General features: G+C 49.1%; 1 protein-coding gene across 2 annotated transcripts in view; it reads right to left on the bottom strand.

Moving 5' to 3' along the window:
* The window catches only part of EXO1 (exonuclease 1), a 365,086-nt gene that overhangs the window by 264,200 nt on the left and 77,433 nt on the right, over window positions 1-23,453 (bottom strand). For both annotated transcript variants that reach the window (XM_085612501.1, XM_085612502.1), the window contains exon 6: window positions 11,898-12,110. In XM_085612501.1, the coding sequence (XP_085468627.1) occupies window positions 11,898-12,110 (213 nt within the window). The remainder of the gene's footprint in view (window positions 1-11,897; window positions 12,111-23,453) is intronic.

Genomic DNA, 23,453 nt, shown 5'->3' with positions numbered 1-23,453 from the left:
AGTAGAATACAGAGGGATCAACCATTGATGGGGAACACCCATAAAGGGGGAGGCCGAGCACAACCACCCTCCCAGTATAAATAGGAGGTGGCCGAGTTATCGTGTGTTTCCAGTCCTAGTTCCATGTCATACGTCTGAGTCGAGTGTGTGAAAGGACCCTCCCAATATTATCGCAAAAACAATACACTGAATAGGCCAAACGGTGTTGGTGTAATCAAAGAGACAAACAATCTACATAAACAAGCTATAATCTAGAGCAGTTCGCTGCCCACTAAAAGGCCTCAATAGGTAGAACACAGTACAATATTCAATGAGGAACCAATATCGTCACTCCACTTCAGTGCAAGACAGTCATAGCTCGCTATGTCCAGTCGCTGCGCCCTCACAATCCACAGGTTCGCCACTCTCTGCATGTCTGCGGGACCGGTTGCGGCAGAATACAATCTTAGCATAATCCAAAGCCGATTTCGGGCAATTGAAAAACTTGTATTTCCCATTGTCGTCAACACGCAGTCTGGCGGGATAAAGCATGGCATACGTTATACGTGCAGCGAGTAAGAGATACGCATCTCGGCTTCCCCCAGGCGCTGCGCATGCTTGTCCAGTTTGGATGCCATGTGATCTATGCGGAGGTTGAGATGGTCTATCTTGCCATTGATGGACTGCAGACTGGCCTGCACCGCAAGGAGCGTTCTGTCAATGCTAGTAAGACGATCATTGGGAGTGTCCACCTCCGAGTCCGAGGCCGCATGTTGAGCAGATCTGCTGGTTTTGCGGGGCTCGAAAGTGAGGCGTGGCTGGCTCTTCCCTATGGCGGGCACGCAGTCCAGTGCGCCCAACGCGCCGGTATAGTAGTGGAACACAGGCCTTCCCAGTATCACAGATAGGGCGTAGTCCCAGTAGCGAAGGTGGGCGTAGTGCCCCCAGCGCGTGCGGTTGCGGGCGGAGGGGGGGGTCGGGCAGTGACACCAGTGCAGTTGAAGTGTGATCTGGTTGTGGCTCCCACTATTTAACTAATGCACAAGAACTAAGTCCGCAGGTTGGCGCCGAGTCTGGATGCGGGGGGTACCTCGTGGCGAAGCGTCGGGGGCCTTGTACTCTTGGCGGGCACCAGTGCCAGGGAGGCGGAGGAGGAAAAGCAGGCCCAATCCCAGCTGTGAGTCACCCAGTTAAAGGGAGCACCGGCAGGACTCTCCCGGAGAAGGAAGGCAGGCAGCTCCGCAGCGTTGAGCACGGGGGCAGGCCGGTAGGCCACAGCAGGGCCGGTGTCAGAGCAGCTCCCCAGCAGGACTGCAGGCACACAAGGTGGATGGCGGCTGGAGGGCCCCTCCAATGATGAGGAAGCCCGGTATCAGCGTGTGTGGAGGCTGCAGGTTGGGTAGGTATAGGGCGTTCAGCAGGCAGGCATACGGGGCACAGAGCGGCGCACGTTACCTACCTAGAGCGGGTCTGCCGCTGCTCCCCGGCCGACCGCGAAGCCAGGGGACCTAGCGCATCCCCCAAATAGGCCCAACGGCGCAGGGCCGTGCAAGCGAAGACCGTGCGGCCTACTAGTCAACAGGGTACTCGTCAGCCTGGCACACACCAGCGCACCAGGGTCCACCACACGGTCTGGTGCACGCCATGCCCAGGACGCCACGCACACCACCAGCGCACCCGGCCCACCACCAGCGCAGCAGCGGCCTACCTCAGACTCCCGGTCCGAGTGCAGCCCGAGTCGCCAAGTCGTCAGCGCAGGCTCAAAGTTTCACAGGCAGCTAGCTCCGCAATGGCGACGCTCCAGTCTTCGATGCTCGGCCAAAGTGCTCCACATCAGTCAGGGAAGCTGTAGCAGTCAGTTGAGGCAGGAGTCAGATCCGGCATTAATCCTTGCCATCCGGATTATGAACTCAGCCGGCAGAGCAGCTCTACAGAGTGGCCATCTTCCTGTGCACCCTCTAGCGCCCCCCAACCGGAAGTTTGGAGAACTTTAGAATAAAAAAGCTCCATAAGGGGAATGACTCAACCTGGCCAGCCAAGCCGCCTGCCTTCAACCGCTAGTCCAGGTTTGTCCCGCTGAAAAGCTCCGTAGGTACTAATTTCAGAGTTTGACCGGGAGTAGGCAAAATCCGAGGCCGTCAAACCCTCACCGAATCCAGCCTGGTGAAGAGCATCGAGGGACCCAGCGAGAAAAAGCTCTGTAAAAGTTTCTAGGTCCGAATGAAGGAAAGGTGACCGAGAGCAACCGCGAAAGCCAAGCCGCCTGCCTTCAACCGCATGTCGGCCTGGATCCTTGGTTTGTCCCGCTGGAAAGCTCCAGAAGTCGGACTTTCATAAGTTTGACCAGGAGCTCGTCGCAAGGCACTTCGGCAAACCCTCACCGAATCCGGACTGGCTGAGAGCTTCGAGAGAGCCCCGGGAAGAAAAGCTCCAGAAAACTTTCTAATTCATAAGGTAAAAACTTTGACCAAGACCTACCGCGAGAGGTGGCCGAGCAGGACTCCATTGTGTTCGGCCTGAAACTTTGACTTTGACCCAGTCTATCACGAGCAGATGTCCCTTTAAGACGCTTTAGAACGCTAAATCTTTGAAAATTCATCTCTCTGGTTCCCTACATTTGATTTTTGTCGTTTTGGTGTCATTTTCAAGATAAAAATATTTCCTATATTTGTAATTTGGTGTTGGATTTTTATTGTGCATTGTGTCTTAATTTCACCCAGTGTCCATACAGCCTCATCAATACTTCCTTTGCTGCTGGAGCTGGCCAAGAGTGGCCTTAAGTACTTTTAAGTGACAGTCGACGTGCATGCAAGCTACAGTATTAGAAGAACAAGAGACCCCTCCTCAACTTTATTTTCCCAAAGGATCATAAAACAGTTCATTAAAGGCCTTTTTATCTCGGGGGGCGTGGCCAAGCCGGCTACCATGGCGGTTGTGTCTTACTAGGGCTCCGCGATCGGGCCGGACAAGTGGCCACTTCCAGACGTTGCACCCCCTCGGAAAACGCACCTCTGGGCATCGGAGGGTCCCGGGCATCTGCTGCTCCGTTGCGGTGCAACGCTGAAGGGGAGAAGCAGAGTGGCGGCATGATACAGCTCCGGACCGGGACCCGGGAGCGCAAGATGGCGGCGAGCGGACCCTGAAGTCCGCGATCGAGGGACCGGAGGACCACTGGACAACGGGTACAGTCGGCAAACCTACCCTGTGACCCCCGCTGAGCCTAAAACTGGTACCTGCATGCCGCTGAGGGATGGTGGAGCCCCGGAGACAGGCTGCAAGCATGAGCGTCCCCGTCCCTGTCCTGGCGCGAAGAGAGAGAGCGGCCATGACACCTGCAGAGCGCGTCCCACGCAGCAATCGGCCCCGCAGCTGAGAGGACGAGGCACACCGGATAGGAATCGACGCTTTCCCTGGGGGCGCCTGGAGGCTACGACGCCCGCGGTGAGTGCGGAGCTGCGGGGGGAGCCCTGGTGGGTCTGGAGACAGGATCGGGACGCCTGACCCTAAGATGGCGCCCGACGTGACGTCACCACATTAAGGCCTGGAGCCCATCACTGAGAGCGGAGGGCGCCGATATTGAGGGAGAGCGGCCTACATTCCTCCCGGATCCTACCCAGGATACCCCACCCTGCGGGACGGCATAAACCCGGACGGCACCCAGAACTCGAACATCACCGATGGGGGTGGCCACCCTGGGGACCTATCGAAGAGTGCCGAGCGGTGGAGGCCTTGCGGGGGCTCGCTTTGAGGGAAGACACGAGACGGGATGACGCCTCCCATATGCTGTGAATAACGATCCCCGAGACCGACGGACGGCGGCCTCCTCATAGCGCACAGACAGGAGCAGGATAGCGGAGGATCTTGTGGAGCTACGGAGGCCTGTGGCGGAGCACGGAGAGCCCTGGTGGGGGTACTAATCCTTGGTGAGGGCGAGATCGGAGCAGAAGCGCGCCCCCCCCTGCCTCTTCGGGAGGAGAGGGAGCCCGCGTCCCCCGGCAGACGGGCGCGGAGGATCACGCAGAGCTGAGAAGGCCGGTGGCGGAGTACGGGGAGCCCCGGTGGGGACATAAACCATTGGTGTGAGCGAAACCGGCGACGAGACGACCCCCCTGCCTCCTCGGGAGGAGAGGGAGCCCGTGTCCCCCAGCGGACGTACCTCGACCGCAACCATGGGGAAGCCCCGGGGGACCCAACAGACGGCGGTTCCCGAGACGGCCCCGGAGAAGATGCCCAGAGCCCGGACGTGGGTGGGCGCGGCGGAGCCGCTGCCTGGCTCCTCGGTATCTGTCAAGTTGGACCAGGTTCTGGCCGCCATAGAGCACTCCAGGGTCTCCATGGAGGAGCGGCTCGGGACACTAGCGACGGACATTAGCCTTATCCGGGATGACCATCGGAAGCTGGTGGATAGAGTGAAGGACGGAGAGAAGAAGATGGAGGAAGTACAGCCAACGCTCGATAAACACCAGCAGACGCTCCAGGAGGTGCTGCATCGCCTAACCATCATGGAGGAGCGGGCGGACGATTTAGAAGGGCGCTCACGACGCTGCAACATTCGCGTAATAGGGCTACCTGAAGGAATCGAAGGCACAGACCCCCTGCAATACTTAGAGACTTGGGTGAAATCCTTCACCCCGGATAAGGATCGCTCCGCATTCTTCTCTCTGGAACGAGCCCACAGGGTCCCGGCCCACCGACCGCCCCCAGGGGCGCCCCCGAGGCCGCTGCTAGCGAAATTCCTCCACTTCCGCGACAGGGATGCGGTGCTACGCGCGGCACGAGTGGCGGGCACCCTGCGGGTCGACAACCAACGTGTTATGGTGTTCCCCGACTATGCACGAGCAGTTCAACAACAACGTGCCTCCTTTCTGAATGTAAAGAGACGTCTGCGCGAGAACAATATCCACTACTCCTTGCTTTTCCCGGCCCGTCTCAGGGTGGTCTATGCCGACTCTACTGTGTTCTTCACGAACGCCACGGAAGCTCAAGATTGGGCAGACCAGCACTGCGCACGACAATCTAGGGCGGAGATCGCAAGAGACCCGCATCCTAAGCCTCCACGATCCGGAAGGTGATCGCAACGGCGCCCACGCGAGGGCGTGAGTGGCAGAGCACGTGCCCGCACCCAGGACTCTCCTGACCTCGAGCAAATCGTGAAAGAACGGAGGGAGGCCTTGCAAGCGGTGATCGACCTGCAGGCATCTCCTCTACCGGATGACATTGATCGGCCACCACATATCTTTACCTCGGAGGAGGAGAATGACAGTGATGGAACAGGGACGGGGGAGAACTCCGTGACACCCCCCATGGTCACTCCGCAGACGGCGGACCTCATTCTAGATGGACAATCTGGCTCCCATGCGAAATGAAAGGGGACTCTTGTACCTACCATTGAGCCAAATGTACTTTCTTCCCCGCCTATTGAACTTCGGCCCTAATCTCGTAGCCTGCTATAACAGGTGCAACGTCCATTTCTCCTACTACTGGCCCGATTAGTTTCTGGCCCAGAACGCATGCACCGCCACCCCCTTCATATATTATTGTATTCCCCCTTAAGTGGGTAAACAGGTTTGGACGCACCGTCCTTGATGATGGGTCCTAGGCATTGGGGATGTTCCCCGACCCCTTTGGTTCAGTTGTATGCCCCAGTTGCACACCTTTCCCACCCCTCATATGGAATGAAACAGATCCAGCCATCTCCCACATATGCTTATGCGGCGTCGGGGGACGCAGACACCCTTAGCCACCTGGAGCGACCGAGGTATACGCACCTCAATAGGCGTAGTCCCTGCGCTTGGCGAACAGACACAGACCATGACGCATCACACACCACACACTGATGTCACCATCCTCACCCTGAATGTTAGGGGGCTTCACACTCCACGCAAACGATATGCGGTGTATTCCTACGCAAAGCGTCACAACGCCCCGATAGTCTTTTTGCAAGAGACGCACCTCATTGCAAAAGAGGTCGGGAAACTACAGTTGAAATGGCGGGGCCTCCTGTGTGCCACAACCTACTCTGCGTATGCGCGCGGGGCGCTGGTCTGGGTGCGGCCGGGAACTCCCTTCCGGGAGCTTCGGAGAGTAGTCGACAAAGAAGGCAGATATGCACTACTGGAGGGTCTTTTAGACGGACAGGTAGTACTTCTCGGTAGCATTTACGCCCCTAATGTTGACCAAGACAAGTTTTGGGACCATCTCACAGGGGTCCTTGCCCCATTTGCTTCTATACCCTGGGTTCTGGGAGGAGACTATAATTGCTCACTTGACCTGCACCTTGACCGATCGCACCCACCTCCACTGCACTCCCCGGCACATAAGCAAACCACTAGATTCCGGGCATGGATTTCACACTGGTCGCTAACTGATGCCTGGCGGCTGCGCCACCCCCTGGTCCGCTTGTATTCCTTTCATTCCATCCCACACAACTTGCGCGTCCGACTTGACCGCTTCTTATGTACGGTGACTATCCTACCCAGGATCGCCCACACAGACTACCTGGGCAGGATTATATCCGATCACGATGCTCACATTCTCCAGTTACACTGGCGGCCCCCACACCCACCGGTCCCCACGTGGCGCTTGCCGCGGGACTGTCTATCGGACCAGATCTTTCGTCACGATCAGGAGGGTAGCATCCAAGACTATTTCACGCGCAACTCGGGGACGGCGTCCTCTAGTTTGGTGGAATGGGATGCGTTTAAGGTGGTGGCCCGGGGAGAGTGCCTGAGGCAAATAACGGGTGTTAGACGCGTGTTGGAACTGGCCCTCACCACCGCGGAACACCGCCTGGCGACCCTCACCAAACGGGATGCTACGTCCGAAGAGGAGACGCGGCGTATAGCAGAAGCCAAAACGGCCTATCACTCGGCCTCCGCGGATCTGCGAAGGTGCAACTTCCGATCATATGCTACCCGGATGCATAACGAGAGGGACAAGACGGGCACTCTACTGGCGTGGTTAGCCAGGCAAGACACGGAAGTCAAACCCATCACCGAGATACTGGACCCTGGGGGGGTGTTAGTGCACTCCCAAGCGGAGATTCTGGGGGCCTTCCGCGACTACTATGCCGAGACGTATAGCGACCCCACCTCTACCCCGCAGGATGTAGTGGATCGCTTTCTCGATCCTTTACCTCTCCCAACAATCACGAGGACAGAGCAAGAGGCCCTAGATACCGTACTAGTTTCGGCGGATGTGACGCGGGCCCTGCGTGCCCTGGCCCGAAATAAAGCTCCGGGGCTGGATGGGTTCCCCCTAGAATATTACACAACGTTTTCAGTGCACCTAGTCCCTCGGTTAGTGGAGGTGTTTGCGGCGGCGTTGAAGAAAGGAGAACTGCCGAAATCCATGCGAGAATCCGTAATCGTGACATTCCTGAAACCGCATAGGGACCCACAACGAATGGCCTCCTACCGTCCGATATCGCTATTGTCTGCCGATTGTAAACTCTTCGGGAAGACCTTGGCGGATAGATATGTCCAAATTATACGCTCTCTGGTTCACCCGGACCAGTGCGGATTTATTCCCGGCAGATGTACGTCCCAGAACATACGTCGAGTCTTCCACATTCAGGATCAGGTACAGGGGATATACCCTCGAGCGGCCTGTCTCATCTTAGATCTCGAGAAGGCCTTCGATTCCCTCACATGGCAGTTTCTGTTCTCGGTGCTGCAGCGAGTAGGCATAGGGCCCACCCTCCTCGCCTATACGCGCTTACTGTACACCGGACTGACCTCGCGGGTGCGCCTAGGCCGATACATATCGACGGAGTTTGCGGTTCAGAGAGGCACGCGACAGGGCTGCCCGCTATCCCCTCTGCTTTTTGCCCTGGCGGTGGAGCCTCTAGCCATCCGACTCCGGCGGGAAGGAGAGGGCTGGGGCATCCCGATAGCAGGCACGGTGCATAGTGTTTCCTTATACGCGGATGACCTGCTGATCTATGTGCGGGACATTGCGGACGATCTGACACCCCTCTGGGACACTTTGCAGGAATTTACCGTGGCCTCAGGACTACGAGTAAATTGGGATAAATCCACAATTTATCCGCTGCATCCGGGACTACCTCCACAGGAGGTTCACATAGGAACCCAGCGAGTGCCTTGGAGCGCGGAGGCCCCCCGGTACCTTGGTATTCGTCTCTACCACTCCTCCACAGATATGTTCGAGGGTAACCATTGCAAGGCACTGGCGAGCATTAGGGCTTCGATCGGATTTTGGAAACGCCTCCCATTGGCTCCAATTGGGAGAGTAGCGTTGGCCAAAATGATCATGGTTCCGAGATTGCTGTATTTTTTTACCAACCTGCCCGTAATCCCGCCCAGGACCTTTTTCCGGGACCTAGACTCCCTTCTTAGTGCGCTCATCTGGGGGTCCAACAGACACAGAATAGCCCTGACAAAACTACAACTGCCCACCACGCAGGGTGGCTTGGGAGCCCCATCATTCGAAGCCTACTTCTTAGCAGCACAACTGCAGTGGCTGTCTCATTGGACAGCAGACAGGTACACTGTGGAAACTCATACTATCGCAGGACGGGTATCGGTACCGGAGATCCGTCGCTTGCTCCTCCCTGGCACACACCCAAAGCCCACGTACCCCTTACAGGTGTTGGTCGCACGTAAGTGCATGCTGCGGATACACCGCATGTCCCCGGGGACCCCGTTGTACTCCCCTTTACTCACTCTGGTAGGATGGCCCAATCGGGAACACTACTACACGAATAGCGCACTTCGCACATGGACGGGGTGTGACCTAACGGAGGCAGCGTCCCTTTTCGAGGACGGGCAACTAAGACCGTTCCTTAGTTTGGTGGAGGAATACGGGCTTCCCCCAGGGCAGTTCCTGCTTCACCGCCAACTCCTAGATAGCTACCGACCGCATCAGGACCTAAGTAGCGGGGAACCACACCCACACCCAGTGCTACACACGATCCTACATATGGGAGCAGGACGCCATCTAACTACATGGCATTACAAAGCCATACGGGAATTGACTAATAAACCATTGACGACCCTCCGGGCCACCTGGGAGGCAGAAATTCGGCGGGTGCTCCGTGAAGGGGAGTGGGAGAAGGCTTTGAGATACCCTAAGAAAGTCTCCAGAAACGCACGATTTAAAAACATCCAATATTATATCCTACACAGGGCCTATCTCACACCTGCACGCCTCCAACGATTCTACCCTGACACTCAGTTCCTATGCCCCAGATGTCACGAACAAAATGCAGACTTTCGGCATATGTTCTGGAGCTGCTCCGTCATTCAAATCTTCTGGCACCACATTCACACCGCTTTGGGTACCCTCACTGGGCTAACTTGCAGGAACACTTGGGAGGCCAGCGCCATAGGCATCTTTCGCGTCAGTAAGCAGCACAAGGTGCAGACTCGCTTCCTCTCCTTAGCGGTGCTCTTGGCCAAACGCAGCAAAGCCATGCATTGGCGTTCCCCCACCGGCCCTCCGGTGGCAGCGTGGGTGGGAGCTACACTCAAATGGGCGGCGGCGGAGGAGGAGACATTACGGGAGGAGGAGGTGAAAGGGACCCGCAAGCACCCTATATCAATGGAATGGGCCATGTTATTATACCAGTTTAGGCAGCTCTCCCCGGGGGCGGACCCACCAGATGACGCACCTACACAACTAATCCGGAGTACACAGTCACAGGCTCTGCCCACCTGAACCCGTAGGCTCCCAGCCGCGCGAGGCCTTGACAAACCCTAGCTCCAGGCGCACTATTACGATTTTCGGTCGTAACGACCAGGATAGGCAAACATGAGTATCAGAGGTGCCTCACCATCACGACGCTGCATTTCCCCCCCTAGTGCAATTGGATATATTCTTCCATATTCATCCCCTAGTTTATACCTCTGTTAAACCCCAGTTCCTTTGCCATATATGGAACCCAAGATCGTAGGATGTGAACGTCACGATAACTGTATACACTGTTTATGCCTCTTGGTAACGAATCATCACTCAATACAATTGTTAAGTATACTTACAGGATGTATGATCGAACACGACCACTTGAAGAATATGAATGATGTACAATGTATGAAATGTGAAAATGGCAATAAAAATAAGTTTAAAAAAAAAAAAAAAAAAGGCTTTTTTATCTCATCCAATATGGCACCCTCTGAGGCCTTGAGAGCGGAGTACCGTTTTAAGCCCACTCATGCCGCCCCCCTTTGAAGAGAGCACAGAGAGCATCTAAAGTGCATTTCTTGGAAGAAAAGACTGCCCCTAGCAGTTACATCAGCAAAGAGAGTAAGAGGGTTGCAAGCATTTACTATAATGGAACACTTTCTCTGCTTTATATGGGACAAAGTTATCCAGCGAACCAATCCTAAATTCATATGTAATGTCCCGACAGATTTTCATCTGAATAAGCCTTTCACCCTACGTTCCTTTCCCCCCAAAACGTCGCCGGAAACATCTTTACACTCGCTAGATGTGCGCAGGTGCGTTCGATTTTACATGGAAAAAAAAGTGGCGCTCTTCCAACCAACTGTTTGTGTCCTTCGGCCATCCAGAAGAGGCCAAACCCGAATCCAGCATGTTGGCTCTCAGCCTGCATCACTTCTGCCACTCAAAGTGAAGTGTCCACTCCAGGGCAGAGTGAGAGCGCAGTCCCCCAGTAGTATGGTGACTGCTACTGCACTTTATGCTGCTGCATCTTAGCAAGACACCTACCTTGCAGCCGCTTGGAAGAACAGGCACAGATGTTCACTCAATTGCATGGACCTGAATGAAGCAGCCAACTCAGCAATGGGGCAGTTAGTCCTCTGCAACCTGTTCCAGTGAAGGTGAGCCTGCTTTCCGCTTTATGACAACTGTTATGTACTGCTTGCTATTCTGATTCAAGTATATGAATGATCCAAGCCTGGAGAAGAAATGAGTTACTAATTTGAGCTTGTAACTTTAGTTCTCCAGTATTTGCATCTTTCATATATTCACATGCAACCCTCCTTCCTACCTGGTTAGAGACTCACTTCTATCATATGTACTCCTCACACTTATGCTATGAAACATGAGCTACATTGGCCTCTAGGGGAATACGAAACCTCAGGACTTCCACCTCATTGGCTGAAGTTTGTGTTGTTTTGAAACAAATACTGTTATTGAGGCCTATGACCCTTTTAACACGGTTTACTGCTATTTAAAGTTGCAAAGGATACCCAGTCTGCCGACGGAGAATAATTCAAGAATGTGAATATATGAAAGGATCGGAGAGTTGGATTTATAGGTAACTAATTTCTTGTTTTTCAGAGGAGTAGGGTGGTATTGCTTGTGTTAGGTTAATAACGAAGGTCCCCAGTGAGAGAAAAGGTGACTTCATTATATAAGAAGGAAGAATATAGTTCAACATAGGAGTGGGTATACCATCATTAAAAAGTTGAATCTCCTAGAATAAGACAATGCAGCGCCGCCAACGTATGTTCTGCGGGTGTCGTATGTGACCTTCAGGCCTGTGCATGCTGGATTCAATGTTCAGCTCCGTTAGGCTTCTCAAGGAAGATTTTAGTGGATTTTTCAGTGTAATTGGGAAGTGTGGAACACGAGTCGAAGCCCTCATAGTTCGGCAGGCTTAATATTAACAAAGTGTGTTGTACATACAAGACACAGCTTTCACCAATGAGAATTTCACAATCAGTTGTTCTCCTGTAGCAGAAAAGAAACATGAAACTAAGCATGGCGGCTCATTAAAACCCCCTTATTAGTTTGTCAAAAGCCAACACCTGGCATAGGAAAATGATCAGAACATTAACACGGGGCAACAATCTTTTAGCTAAATTAGAAACAATTAGGCAATGATGCGCTTGCCTTTTGACGCTGTCCAAATTAACCGGAATATACTGTGGGATAAGCTCAGAGAATAAATGCTTTAGCATGTTAAAAAGAGTACGTTTTTAACATCTTACCTTAATAATATCAGGATTGTTGGCTATTTTTAGCAGCTTGCATGCCTTGGCTAACCCAATACCATGTAGTGATGACAAGTAATCACAGCCAGAGAGTATACACATATACCGGAATTTCTCTTCGGTAAACACATCCCCAAGCTGTTTGCACATTCCGAGTCGTGCTTGGTCAATCTCCAATCCATTTCCAAACTTGTCCATTTTTAAAATAACCTATGGATAAAATAAGGTGAAATGAGCAAAGGTTTCTACTATTGACAAACACGAATTAAAGGTTTCCTATTTTATTCCGAAATGGTGAAAATAATAATCAGTGATCCATTTAGATATCACAATGAACTAGTTCCCCTGCTTTTAAAGAAATGTACGTGAACAGTCAATCCAAATGGCAGTGCCTATAATCCATAGTTTATTTTAATACAGAGGCAAAATCTGAGCAATGTTTGTTGCCTAAGATGGCTGTGAGAATACAATGGAGACATCTTGGGCCTAGTAAAATCTTTTCAAGAAAAAGTGAAATGTAGGTTTCAAATACAGGTTTTTTTAAATATGCGAAATGGTTGCATACTTAATTTCCATCACGTGATGCTGTAATGCTGGGACAGGGCCATATAGATGAATAAGGGCACTCAAATGTGACTGACACCCTTTCAGATGGAAGAATGGGATATGAGTAACTGGGGCCCAGCCAAGTTAACATTCGGGAGGTGATTATGACATATGCCTGCCTGTAACAACTAATACCAGCGCTAACTTATAATACTTAACTGATCAGATATGTAACAGAAGATTCAAAAGCCCTACCAGACCTTTAGTGGCAATTCTGTCATGTTGTTGATCATTACCAAGCCTTAATGGTGTTTTGCAGGCGAATCTGCCATGTGGCACTATTCCTTGACCCTGACAACCTAGAGATGACCTGGTAGGCTCTGCTACAAGTCTGTCAATCTTTCATATATGTTTCTGAAAGGTGATGCATAGCTGCAGAACTGTCCCATGTCATGTGCAACACAAAGTTAATTAAGGCTTTTTAGAAAGCAGACTACTGCCTTCTGGCACTTATAGTTTTCCTTTAAGTGTCAGTGGTAAAGTGTCAGCTTGTGAAGTGATGCTTGTTAATAAGTCAAAACCAGTGCCAGGAATTACATTTGACTTAGAGCTTCTTAGCAGGTATGGGATTGCTTCCCACCCTACTAGTCTTCCAGAGGAAGGTTAGGGAAAGTTTGTCAAACATGCAAGAAAATATAAATTATATCACTATCACAACAAGTCAGACAAAGGTTCCTAGATTATACACAAATGAAAACTTTGAACATCTCATTTCAATTATTTCATTCATGGATTTATTCAAATCCTTAACAGCACATGTAATACAGTCACGCACTACGGTCAACACCAGGTAAATGATAGCTAACATATCATGGACACAGTTACTGGCAAACTAATGTACTTGTCTGTAAAGTTCAGAAAAGCGGACGGTAAAACACTTCATTCTATTAATGGTGGTCACAAATGTGAGAGAACAAGAGCACTTTGAGGCCTACAGATGGTTTGTGCCTCTTGGGGAAACCTTCTTGAACAGCACTCTTAACCTACTTACTTGTGTTTCCAGATTGTATGTTGTTGTATTGTATGTTGATTGTATTGTATGTTGCTGCACCAATTAGTCAAGGCCCGAGGCATCAGGCGGGGCACACACAGGATGGGGTCTGTTCCAACTTCACCTTGCTTTCAGCAGACTCTCCCATTCCTCAGATATAGTCAGACCATGAATTCATTCTTCTTAATATCAAGAGGCCAATTGTCGTTCAATCAGCCAAGAAAATTCTGACTGCACAGCCAAGGCGTAAGTGATTACAACTAGCCACGCATCCAAAGCTACCCATGATCGCCCATGACCGCATTCCAATTTTAGCTGGCAACACTACAGAGGACTCCCACCTTTTTCATGCATGGATGATATCAATAAGCGATGAGCTACTCCCATCTAAAAAATCTTCGGAAGATAGTAAATGTGAAGTGACACAAAGCCCCCTGGTTCACACCCAACCTAGTTAAACATCATCTCCACTGCAAGTAATTAGAACGTAAGTGGAGAAGGGACTATGATCCAGCAGATTTAAAAGCTGTTAAAATAAGTAGGAGACAATATCACACCTTTATCAAATCTGCAAAAAAGATTACTACTCAAATAAAATAGTTGAGGCTAACCGCGATCAAAAATCAATCTTCTCAATAATAAAGTCCTTCATCGACCCAAAAGTATTTTGTAGAGAAATTCCCCCTCTCAGACCCTTTGCGATGAAATCTCGATCTTTTTTGATGAAAAGATCAAGAACATTCAAAAGGACTTTGCATCACCCGTCGCACAAAAACCTGACAGTAATCAGAAGCCGGACCCCCAACAGTAGTAGCCCCTCTCTTCAAGTCTTTGAACCTGTCACGCTGGAATACACACAGGCAACAATTGCAGCCTGTAAATCGGGCTCTCCACTAGAAGCTTATCGCCCCTTGATCATTCATCAAATTATAAACATTGTCAATCCAGTGAACAAGCATATAGTTAGTCCCTCATTACTCACTGGTACCGTCCCAAATGAATGGAAGCTTGCTATAGTGAAACCACTGAAGAAAAAGCAAAATGCAGACACGTCTAACCTCTCAAATCTTCGCCCAATATCACTTTTACTAATTCTGGGCAAATTACAGAAAGACTAGTCAATAAAGAGCTCTCAAAAATTCCCTGAATCAGCTAGGATCCTTCATCCGAGGCAGTCAGGCTTTCGCCCTAAGCACTCTAGAAATTACGGATATGTTAAAATCCATAGCAAACAAAGGCAGGAGTGCAGTGCTAATCTTGCTATATCTGTCTGCCGCATTTGATACCATTTCACATGGTATTCTCCTGGCAAGGTTAGAATCCAGCGGCATCTCCAACACTGTTTTGACCTGGATTAAGTCCTTCTTGACCAATCGTAAGCAAGCCATCTCTCTTGGCACTTTTCTCTCTGTCTAACGAACTATTAATGCAGGGATCCCACAGGGCTCCTCTCTTAGTCCGTTATTGTTTAACATATATATGGCCCCCCCTCATTACGCTGATCGCGTCATTCGAGATTGAAGTAACGTCCTATGCCGATGACACTTCGCTGATTTTATCCCTGGACAAAGATTCAACCACTGCAGAATCAAATTTTAAGCTCTGCTTATCGGAGGTCATCCAATGGATGAAGGACAACCATCTCAGGTGTAATACTGACATCCTCCTGATAGGGAAAGACAACCCCTTTCAACCAAGTGTCTGATGGCCGGAAGAAGCTACAGCCCCCCTTCTACTGTTGAAGGAGCAAAAAATCTGGGAGTGCAGTTTGACACTTCACTTTCCTTTTGACCACATGCCTTGACGGTAGCAGGGACCTGCTTCAGTCTAATCAAAACCTTTAAAAAAGTTTAAATTTTATTCCCCTTTCCGCTAGGAAGGCTGTGGCAGTGGCGCTGATACTCTCAAGCTTAGACTATTTTAATAGTCTTTTGGCAGGAGTCAATAAATCTACACTTAAGAGACTACAGATGGTCCAACACGCCTAGTTTCGAAACTTCCTCGTAGGTCATCGGCGGTGCTACAAACTCTTCATTGGCTGCCTTACATAAGAACATTTTATGTAGAATTCTCTTAATTACTTTCAGAGTAGTATTAAAAATTGGTCCGGTGCATCTTTCAGCTAGACTCACCCCATACACTACAGCCAGGACCCTCAGATCTTCTTCGGCAAACCTCCTCAAGCCCCCCTGCTTCAGATATAAATCCAAGGGAGGGAAGTCGGTAGCCTCTCTAAGAGCTAAAGCATGGAATCTCATGCCAGCTCAACTGAGGCAATTGAAAACAGAAACTCAGTTCAGGAAGGCACTGAAGACCTGGATCTTTGGAGCCCCGGATGAATTTTGCCAATCTCTCATATTCACCGCTCTCGGCTCAGGCTGATCCTCATTCGCTTAGCACCAGGATACTCCTTCTGGAGTGATAGTTTGCACTTTAGAAGTAACCAATTAAAATTCAAAATCAAATTGTTGGATATCTACAGGAATCAGTATTGATGCCAACATGAATGAAGGTAGGAAGGACATCATTACTAGATGGCCCAACTCTGATCTTCAGTCGATTCGTTTCATTGCGAGACTCCTTCTGGGACCAGAGGGGTTTGTAATTATGATGATTTCTTTTTTTTTTTAATCAGAGATGTGCTACTTCCAATCACCATCCATTTGAAAAAGTGCATGGAGCGGATATAAAACCTAATTTAAAGAACTTAACAATAACAGTGTCAGCAGACAGCAGGAAGTTCCAGTGTATTTTTGTAAGCGGAATGTGGAAGTACACATCCTGCAGATAAAACAAGCATAGCTGTTACCCTGGTTGAAGTTGAAGATTGACTCAGTGAAGGGCTAGCATTCTGATTTTTTCTCTTTTTACCATCATATTTGCCATCTTCAAATTGGGACTACATTTCTGCCGCTGAAGCTTTCTATTGAACAAAAAAGTTTTGAGGATCAACTCTATCTTTCGGATTTGGAGAAACAAGAGCTACTGCTGGTTTCTGCAGCAAGATTCAGATTTCTGTTCAAGGATGGTTTGTTCTGATTAAATATTTTCCAGCTACTTTGGTTGATTATTCAATATGTGGGGCAGAATGTGAAGTATTAGAGATTATGTTTGTTAAGCCTCAGGTATCTCTCCTGTAAGGCAAATCTATCAAGAACTCCTGAACGCCAAAAGGTAATAATTTGATTGGAGACTCAAAGCCATCCTTTTAGAACTTCCTTAAAGTTTAGACTCTTGTTCTTGGGGATGGGTAGGAGAGGGTTTGTGAGGTGGACATCAATTCACCAAAATGCCTGGGGTAGGGGAGGCAACATCATTTTACCTTTATTTTTACTCAAACACACATGCTAAACCATACACATATATTAACTCTTACACACTAAAATAAGCACACTCACACCTGCAAGCACCCACACCACATACTTTTAAAAGGAAAGCAAGGAGTTGTAAAGGGATCTATGTCATCATCTTAAGGGTGCAGCTGTGGTAGTACCTTTTAAAGCAGTTGTTGATGTACAAACTTTTCTGCCCACTGCATCTAAGTTTGTTCTAATTGTTCCGGTGACGTAAAATCTAATTATTCAGAGTGCTTTAATGAACTGGAGGGACCAGTCTCAGAAAAGCAGGGTTCTGTTGAGATGGTTTTTATTTTTTGGAGCTCTCTGCTTTAGTTGTCACACGTGTAAAACTTTTCCAGCTTTGATTCAAGCAAAATTGAGACCAGCAGAAGAGATCTGGTAAATTACTTGTGGGTGCAAGGGTTGGAAGATCACTGAAGGCCTAGTTTGAAGGGCTGCTTTTGATATCAATAAGCATGACTGTATTCCCAACTAAAACATAATGGAATGTACAATGTTGTCCACAGTATATACTCCCAACGTGCACACTATCAGTAATGATGGTATGTGAATGGTTAAGTGCAGGCTTCCTCCTGGTGCATTTTCACCAATACCTGGAGTTACTCTACCAGCGTTAATAGTAAATCAAAGCTGAAAATTACAGTCCCTATAACAGGCCACATGTAATGAGAGTTCTTCAACGTCCTATATATGGTCTTGCAGTCATCCAAACTTTCGACAATGAGAAGGTTGCTTTCGAACCTCTTTACAATGAAGACCCACTACTGAGATCAGGGAAGACGGGGATGCTTTTCTCCATGACACCTGCATATGGATTTATTGCTATGCTTTAGATGAGACAGGATGGCTTATTGTTTAAGGCGGGCCTTCCAATGTCTTCCTAACACGTTCCACCACTACATCTAACTTCCTGCAATCTTCCTTTGGCTTCATGCCAATCAAGCAGAGCAAAGCCCTCTCAGTTCTTGAGAATTCTCTAGGACAGGTTTTAACCAATTTCCTACTCCATATCAGTATGCAAGTTTCATTCACACTTGCGGACGTCAGTTGCTTTTGAGACTGCTTACGCCCCCCGATTTGGGGCCCCAAAACCAAACTGGTGTGACCATTGTGCTGATTTCTATACTTGGTTTCTTTAATAATGGATAGAGGCCAACCACACATTTGGTGAGGAATCTGCGGATAGAGTCTCGACCAAAAAAGAGCATTAACAAATGTAAGTAACTTGTTTTTCTGATATGTGCTTCTAGCTGCAGATTTCTCACCTTCTGAATAAATACTAAAGCAGTACCTATATTGAGATGAGTTTGTGAATGGACTCAAACCAGAAAGTCCTGCAGGACCAAGCAGGTACTCTACGAACCAGACTGTTCAAACAATGGTACTTCGTGAACATATGGAGGGACGTCCACACAGTCTCCTTGAAAATGCCCAGGAGAGGGACTCCGCGTGACAATGCAGTGGCATCAGCTTTTGCTGTGATAGAATTAGCACGCAAGCTTTCCAGAAGCAGCTTTTTAGCCAGTGCATAGCAGATCTTAATGCACAACACGATATAGTGGGAAATGGTTCTAGTCTTCACAGCCTTGCTTTTTTCGCTCCAGTGAACCCCCACAAAGAGCCGATCATCCACTTGATGTTCTTTGGTACACTCTATGTAAAAGCTCAGTGCTCTCCTACGGTCCAAGCAATGGAGCCCCTCCTTCTTAGGATAGGTGACGCGGAGATTGGAACGCCAGCAAGGTGATGTTCAGACTGACATGGAGCAGCGTCACAATTTTGTCAAGAAATAAGTTGTGTCAGCAAAACCAGTTTGTCTTGGAAGAAGGTGGTGTACGGTGGGTTGATACAAATAGCCTGAAGCTCCCTCAACCACCGTGACAATGTTATGGAAACGAGGAACACTATCTTGCAGGTGAGGAGCCGTAAGAAACAGTGGTGGAGGGGCTCAAATGGAGTGCACATCTGAAATGTCAGGATCATCTTCCGGTCAAGTTGTGGAATCACATATGTTGTAAGCCTTTCAAAAAGCACAGAACTGGAGATTTAAACAAAGAGGCTGATCAGGTATCTGTAAAAGGACCGAAAGAGCCGAAAAGTCCCCTTTAAATGTGCTTAGAGCAAGCCCCTGCCAGGCTATGGCCAAAACAACAAAATGTCAGATAGCTTTGCCTGGTTGGGGTCTTCCTGCCAAGTACCGCACCAAGCCACAAATATGTCCCAACAAAGGGCATTCACAGTGTTTGTGGAGGGACGCCTGGCTGCCAAGATTACATCAACCACCTCCGGAGGAAGTTCGAAGGTGTTAAGCTGTTACCGCATAATGAAGGTGGAGACAGCGAAGGCCAGAGGGCAGAACCCTGCTCTGCTGCTTTGACAGTAGATCCTCCCAGATGGGCCTCCTGATCGGATGACAGATGATCAGCCCCAGGACTTCTGGATACCATACACTCTGTGCCCCTATCTGGCGATGTAGAATACATCTCCAAGCAAGAGACGCCTTGGAAACTTCAGCACACAGAAGTGCGAATATTGCAGTTCTTGGCGGTGGCAAACCAATTGATCCAAGGTTCGACCCATTCGCAGAAGAGATCTTGTGCCACCTCTGGGTGTAACTGCCAGTCGTGATACGCCAGGCACTGACAGCTGAGCTCAACCACCTTGGCATTCAATGATCCTGCCAAGTGGTTCACCACCAAGAAGATTTCTTGGTGAACCAGCCATACCCATATGTTCAAGCCCTCTTAGCATAGGGTCTAAGACGCGACCCTGCCCGGTGTGTTGCAGTATCACATGGTTATGATGCCAACCGTGAGTACCTGTACCAGAATCCCCTTGACAGACTAAAGTTAGGTTTTTGAAAACAGGCAGATGGCCCTCCGCTCCAGAAGATTGTTATGGAGCAGGAACTCTGTTGCAGACCAGGGGCCTCTGATATCCACTTCTCCCAGATGGCCAACCCAACCCAGACGCAATGCATTGGACACCACTGTCTGCTCTGGGTGGGGGAGGGAGAGAGATATACCGCTGACTCAATTGCGGTCCAGTAACCACCAATGCAGATCTTTTCCAGTCTCTTCCAAAATCTCAATGTGGTCAAGGAGGGCCTCTTAATGTTGGGCCGACAGACTTCAGATTCCACTGCAGTCTGCATATGCCACCTGGCATGTTCGACCAGAAGGATGCAGGAGACCATCAGTCCATGCAGCATCAGAGTCAAACTCACTGAAATCCAAGACAGTAGAATGAAAGATCTTGATCATTGCCTGAATGCCCTGGACTCTGTTTCCCAAGGGAATGCCACAAAACCAAACTGTGTCCAAAATGGCTCCAATGAAGGGGAGAGTCTGCGAAGGAGTCAGGTGTGGCTATGGCATGTTGGTAATGAACCCCAAAGATGACAGGAGGTTCGCCGTAGCCTGGAAATGCTTGACCACTACCTGCCTTTACTAGCCAGTTGTCAAGGTTGGGAAAGCTTGGCACCCCTGACCTCCGAACATTGCTGCCACCACCACCATTACTTACGTGAATACACTGGGACACTGGTGAGACCAAAGGGGAGCACAACAAACTGAAAATGCTCCAGTCCCAGCACGAATTACAGATAGCACTGATGGGCCTGCAGACTGGTATATGGAAATAGGCGTCCTGTAGGTTTAATGCCACCATCCAGAGTTGAAGGCAGACAAGACATAGGCTAGTGTGAGCATTTTTAACTTTTCCTACCGGAGGAAAGCATTGATATGGCGCAGGTCTAAGATTGGCTGAAGGAAACTTGAGAATAGAAAACACATTCTACTTCTGACACGGGCACACTCTTGATAGTCAGTTTGGCCAAAAGAGCTTACACTTCCTGCCGTAAAATGAAAAGATGGTCCTATCTCATTGATTGGGGGATAGTGGACTTAGAGGATGACAAAAAGCCAGATTAGGTAAATATGGTGTTCTGTGATTTGTGTAAAGTCCAATAAACTTACTAGGTGGAACTAAATTCTTGCAAAAATTAGATAAACAAATATCGATTAACAAGCAAATGTGTTTTGTCGTTTATTGAGAGGATAGAACAGAATCTCAAGTGTGTTTTAGTATGACTAAATCACCTTACCAATCCACCTAAATGATCCATTGATTACGTGGGAGGAGTATCTTAATGTTTAGGATTGAGATGTGTAGGAGTAAGGATATTAGTATATAGATGTGAAAATAAATTTCTTTCTATAGGTTATAAGGTATTCCTTTCATGTCAGCGCTTGGAACATTCATCTCCTGTAAGTGCAGATCAGTAAAAGTGAAGTGTGAATGATGGTGTTATGGGTGATGGTGTTATGGGCCCCACCAATGATTGTAGGAGTGAATGTGTTAATGTGATATTTGGTCTGTGACGTAGGGAGGATATTCGGTACGGGTCTTTGTCCCGATTCCCGTTACCCAGGCTTCCGTGCTGCAACAGTTTTTCTGGTAGCAGAGTTATGGTTTTTATTGTTTTGGTTTGGTGATTATTGCTTGTAAATAGCTCACTGATTATTGGAAAGTATTGGTTTATGTATTAACACTCTATGTTGAGTCGAGACAAATTTTATGTTGTTTGCACGGCTTCTGGGATGTAGGAAGTCGGAAGTTTGTAACGGTACCGTAGTAGAGCAGAGGTAAGCGCTGCTCTCGGGAAAGACGGAATTGTTGTTGCCCTGTAGGTACACAGGGAAAACGTGTAACCATTGAAGTTGCACAACGCGTTGTCTGGGTTCGATTCGGTGACGTCGTCGTGTGTTGCCATTAGAAATATTTTCTGTATGAAAGGAGTGTATGGTAGCAAAGGTCACCTGTACAATTTTGGTCTTAGGTACCAGGAGTCCAAAAGGCACTCCGATTACGCTTATCACTGGAAAGGTAATAGGTGCTCCCTAAGCTTGCTAGAAGGATAAAGTAGAGGGAAGTGCTACTTTGTTAACGTATGTCATAATTCTGTAGTAGGACAGACTGTTCGCTGATCTTGGGAAAGACAGAATTCTATGTGAATGAACTACATTTTCTGTATGAAAGTGCGTGAATGAAATAGCATTCAGGTTAATTATGAAACTCTGGTTTTATTTCTCAGGAGCAGAGCGTCTCCAACTAGGTGTCTTAATTCTGGAGAAACAGTTAGCTAATGCTTGCTAGAAGGGTATGGTAGACGGATGTGCTACTTTATCAATGGAAGTAACGATTCCGTAGTAGGGCAGAGGTAAGCGCTGCTCTCGGGAAAGACGGAATTCTTGTGAAAAAGGTCATTAACTATTCTTGGTTAGCGAAGCGGACAATGGTGGCGTTTTTATGTAGTTACTAACAGATTTGTAAATTTGAAGAACGTAAAAACTGACCGAGGGAACTTTGTAAAGGAGGGGTCAACAGGAGCAGGAGCTGCGACAGCGAGAAAGCTGACGTCAGAAAAGCCGCGCTGGGATTGGCTAGTCAGTGAGAAACGTAGACGCCCCTGATTAGTGCGTTAGTGTACGCCGCGCTAGGAGTGGATAAGTACAGGGTGACGTAGACGCTGCTGATTGGTGCGCAAGTGTGAGACGCACTGAGATTGAAGAATTGTAGAAGTGACGTAGACGCTCCAGATTGGTGCGTTAGTGTGAGTTGTGCTACGATTGGTTAGAGCAACAGAATAGTCGAAAGGAAAAGACTAGCGATTACGATCCACCAGAAAAAGAGAAAAAGTCCTGGTTTGGGAGAATTAAGAAGTAGTTTAAAAAGGACAAACCGATTGTGACTAGGGAAGGACAGTTACTTCCCCCACCGAAAACACCCGCATGCTTTATGGTTGCGAAATATGGATATCATACTTGTATTTGGTTAGACAATTGGGTAAAATATACAAAGAATGACGGAGTCTTAGCGTTTCCAGAGCATGGATCGTTTAATTTAGTGGTTTTGAGAAATTTCAATCAATCAATCAATCAATCAATCACTGCATTTGTAAAGCACGCTACATACCCGAGAGGGTCTCAAGGCGCTGGGGAGGGGGGGGTGCTACTGGTCGAAGAGCCAGGTCTTGAGGAGTCTTCTGAAGGCCAGCAGGTCCTGGGTCTGTCGTAGGATGGTGGGGAGAGTGTTCCAGGTCTTGGCGGCGAGGTAGGAGAAGGATCTGCCACCGCCGGTGGTTTTTCGGATGCGAGGGACTGTGGCGAGGACGAGATTGGCTGAGCGGAGGCTTCGGGTGGGGGTGTGGAAGCTGAGTCGGTTGTTGAGGTAGGTGGGTCCGGTGTTGTGCAGTGCTTTGTGTGCGTGGATCAGGAGCTTGAAGGTGATCCTTTTGTTGACGGGGAGCCAGTGCAGGCCTCTCAGGTGGAGTGTGAAGTGGCTGCGGCGGGGGACATCGAGGATGAGTCGGGCCGAAGCATCTGGATGCGTTGGAGTCGTCTCAGGAGCTTGTTTGTAGTTCCTGAGTAGAGGGCGTTCCCGTAGTCGAGTCTGTTAGTGATGAGGGCCTGGGTAACGGTTTTTCTCGTGTCAAGGAGGATCCATTTGAAGATCCTGCGGAGCATACGGAGGGTGTTGAAGCAGGACGCGGAGACGGCGTTGACTTGCCTGGTCATGGAGAGAGTGGAGTCGAGT

This window comes from Triturus cristatus, chromosome 6 (genome assembly GCF_964204655.1).
Source record: "Triturus cristatus chromosome 6, aTriCri1.1, whole genome shotgun sequence".
In the NCBI taxonomy this organism is placed as follows: domain Eukaryota; kingdom Metazoa; phylum Chordata; class Amphibia; order Caudata; family Salamandridae; genus Triturus; species Triturus cristatus.
Note: the sequence above shows the minus strand (reverse complement) of the source record. Positions and strands in the feature narration are given on the sequence as shown.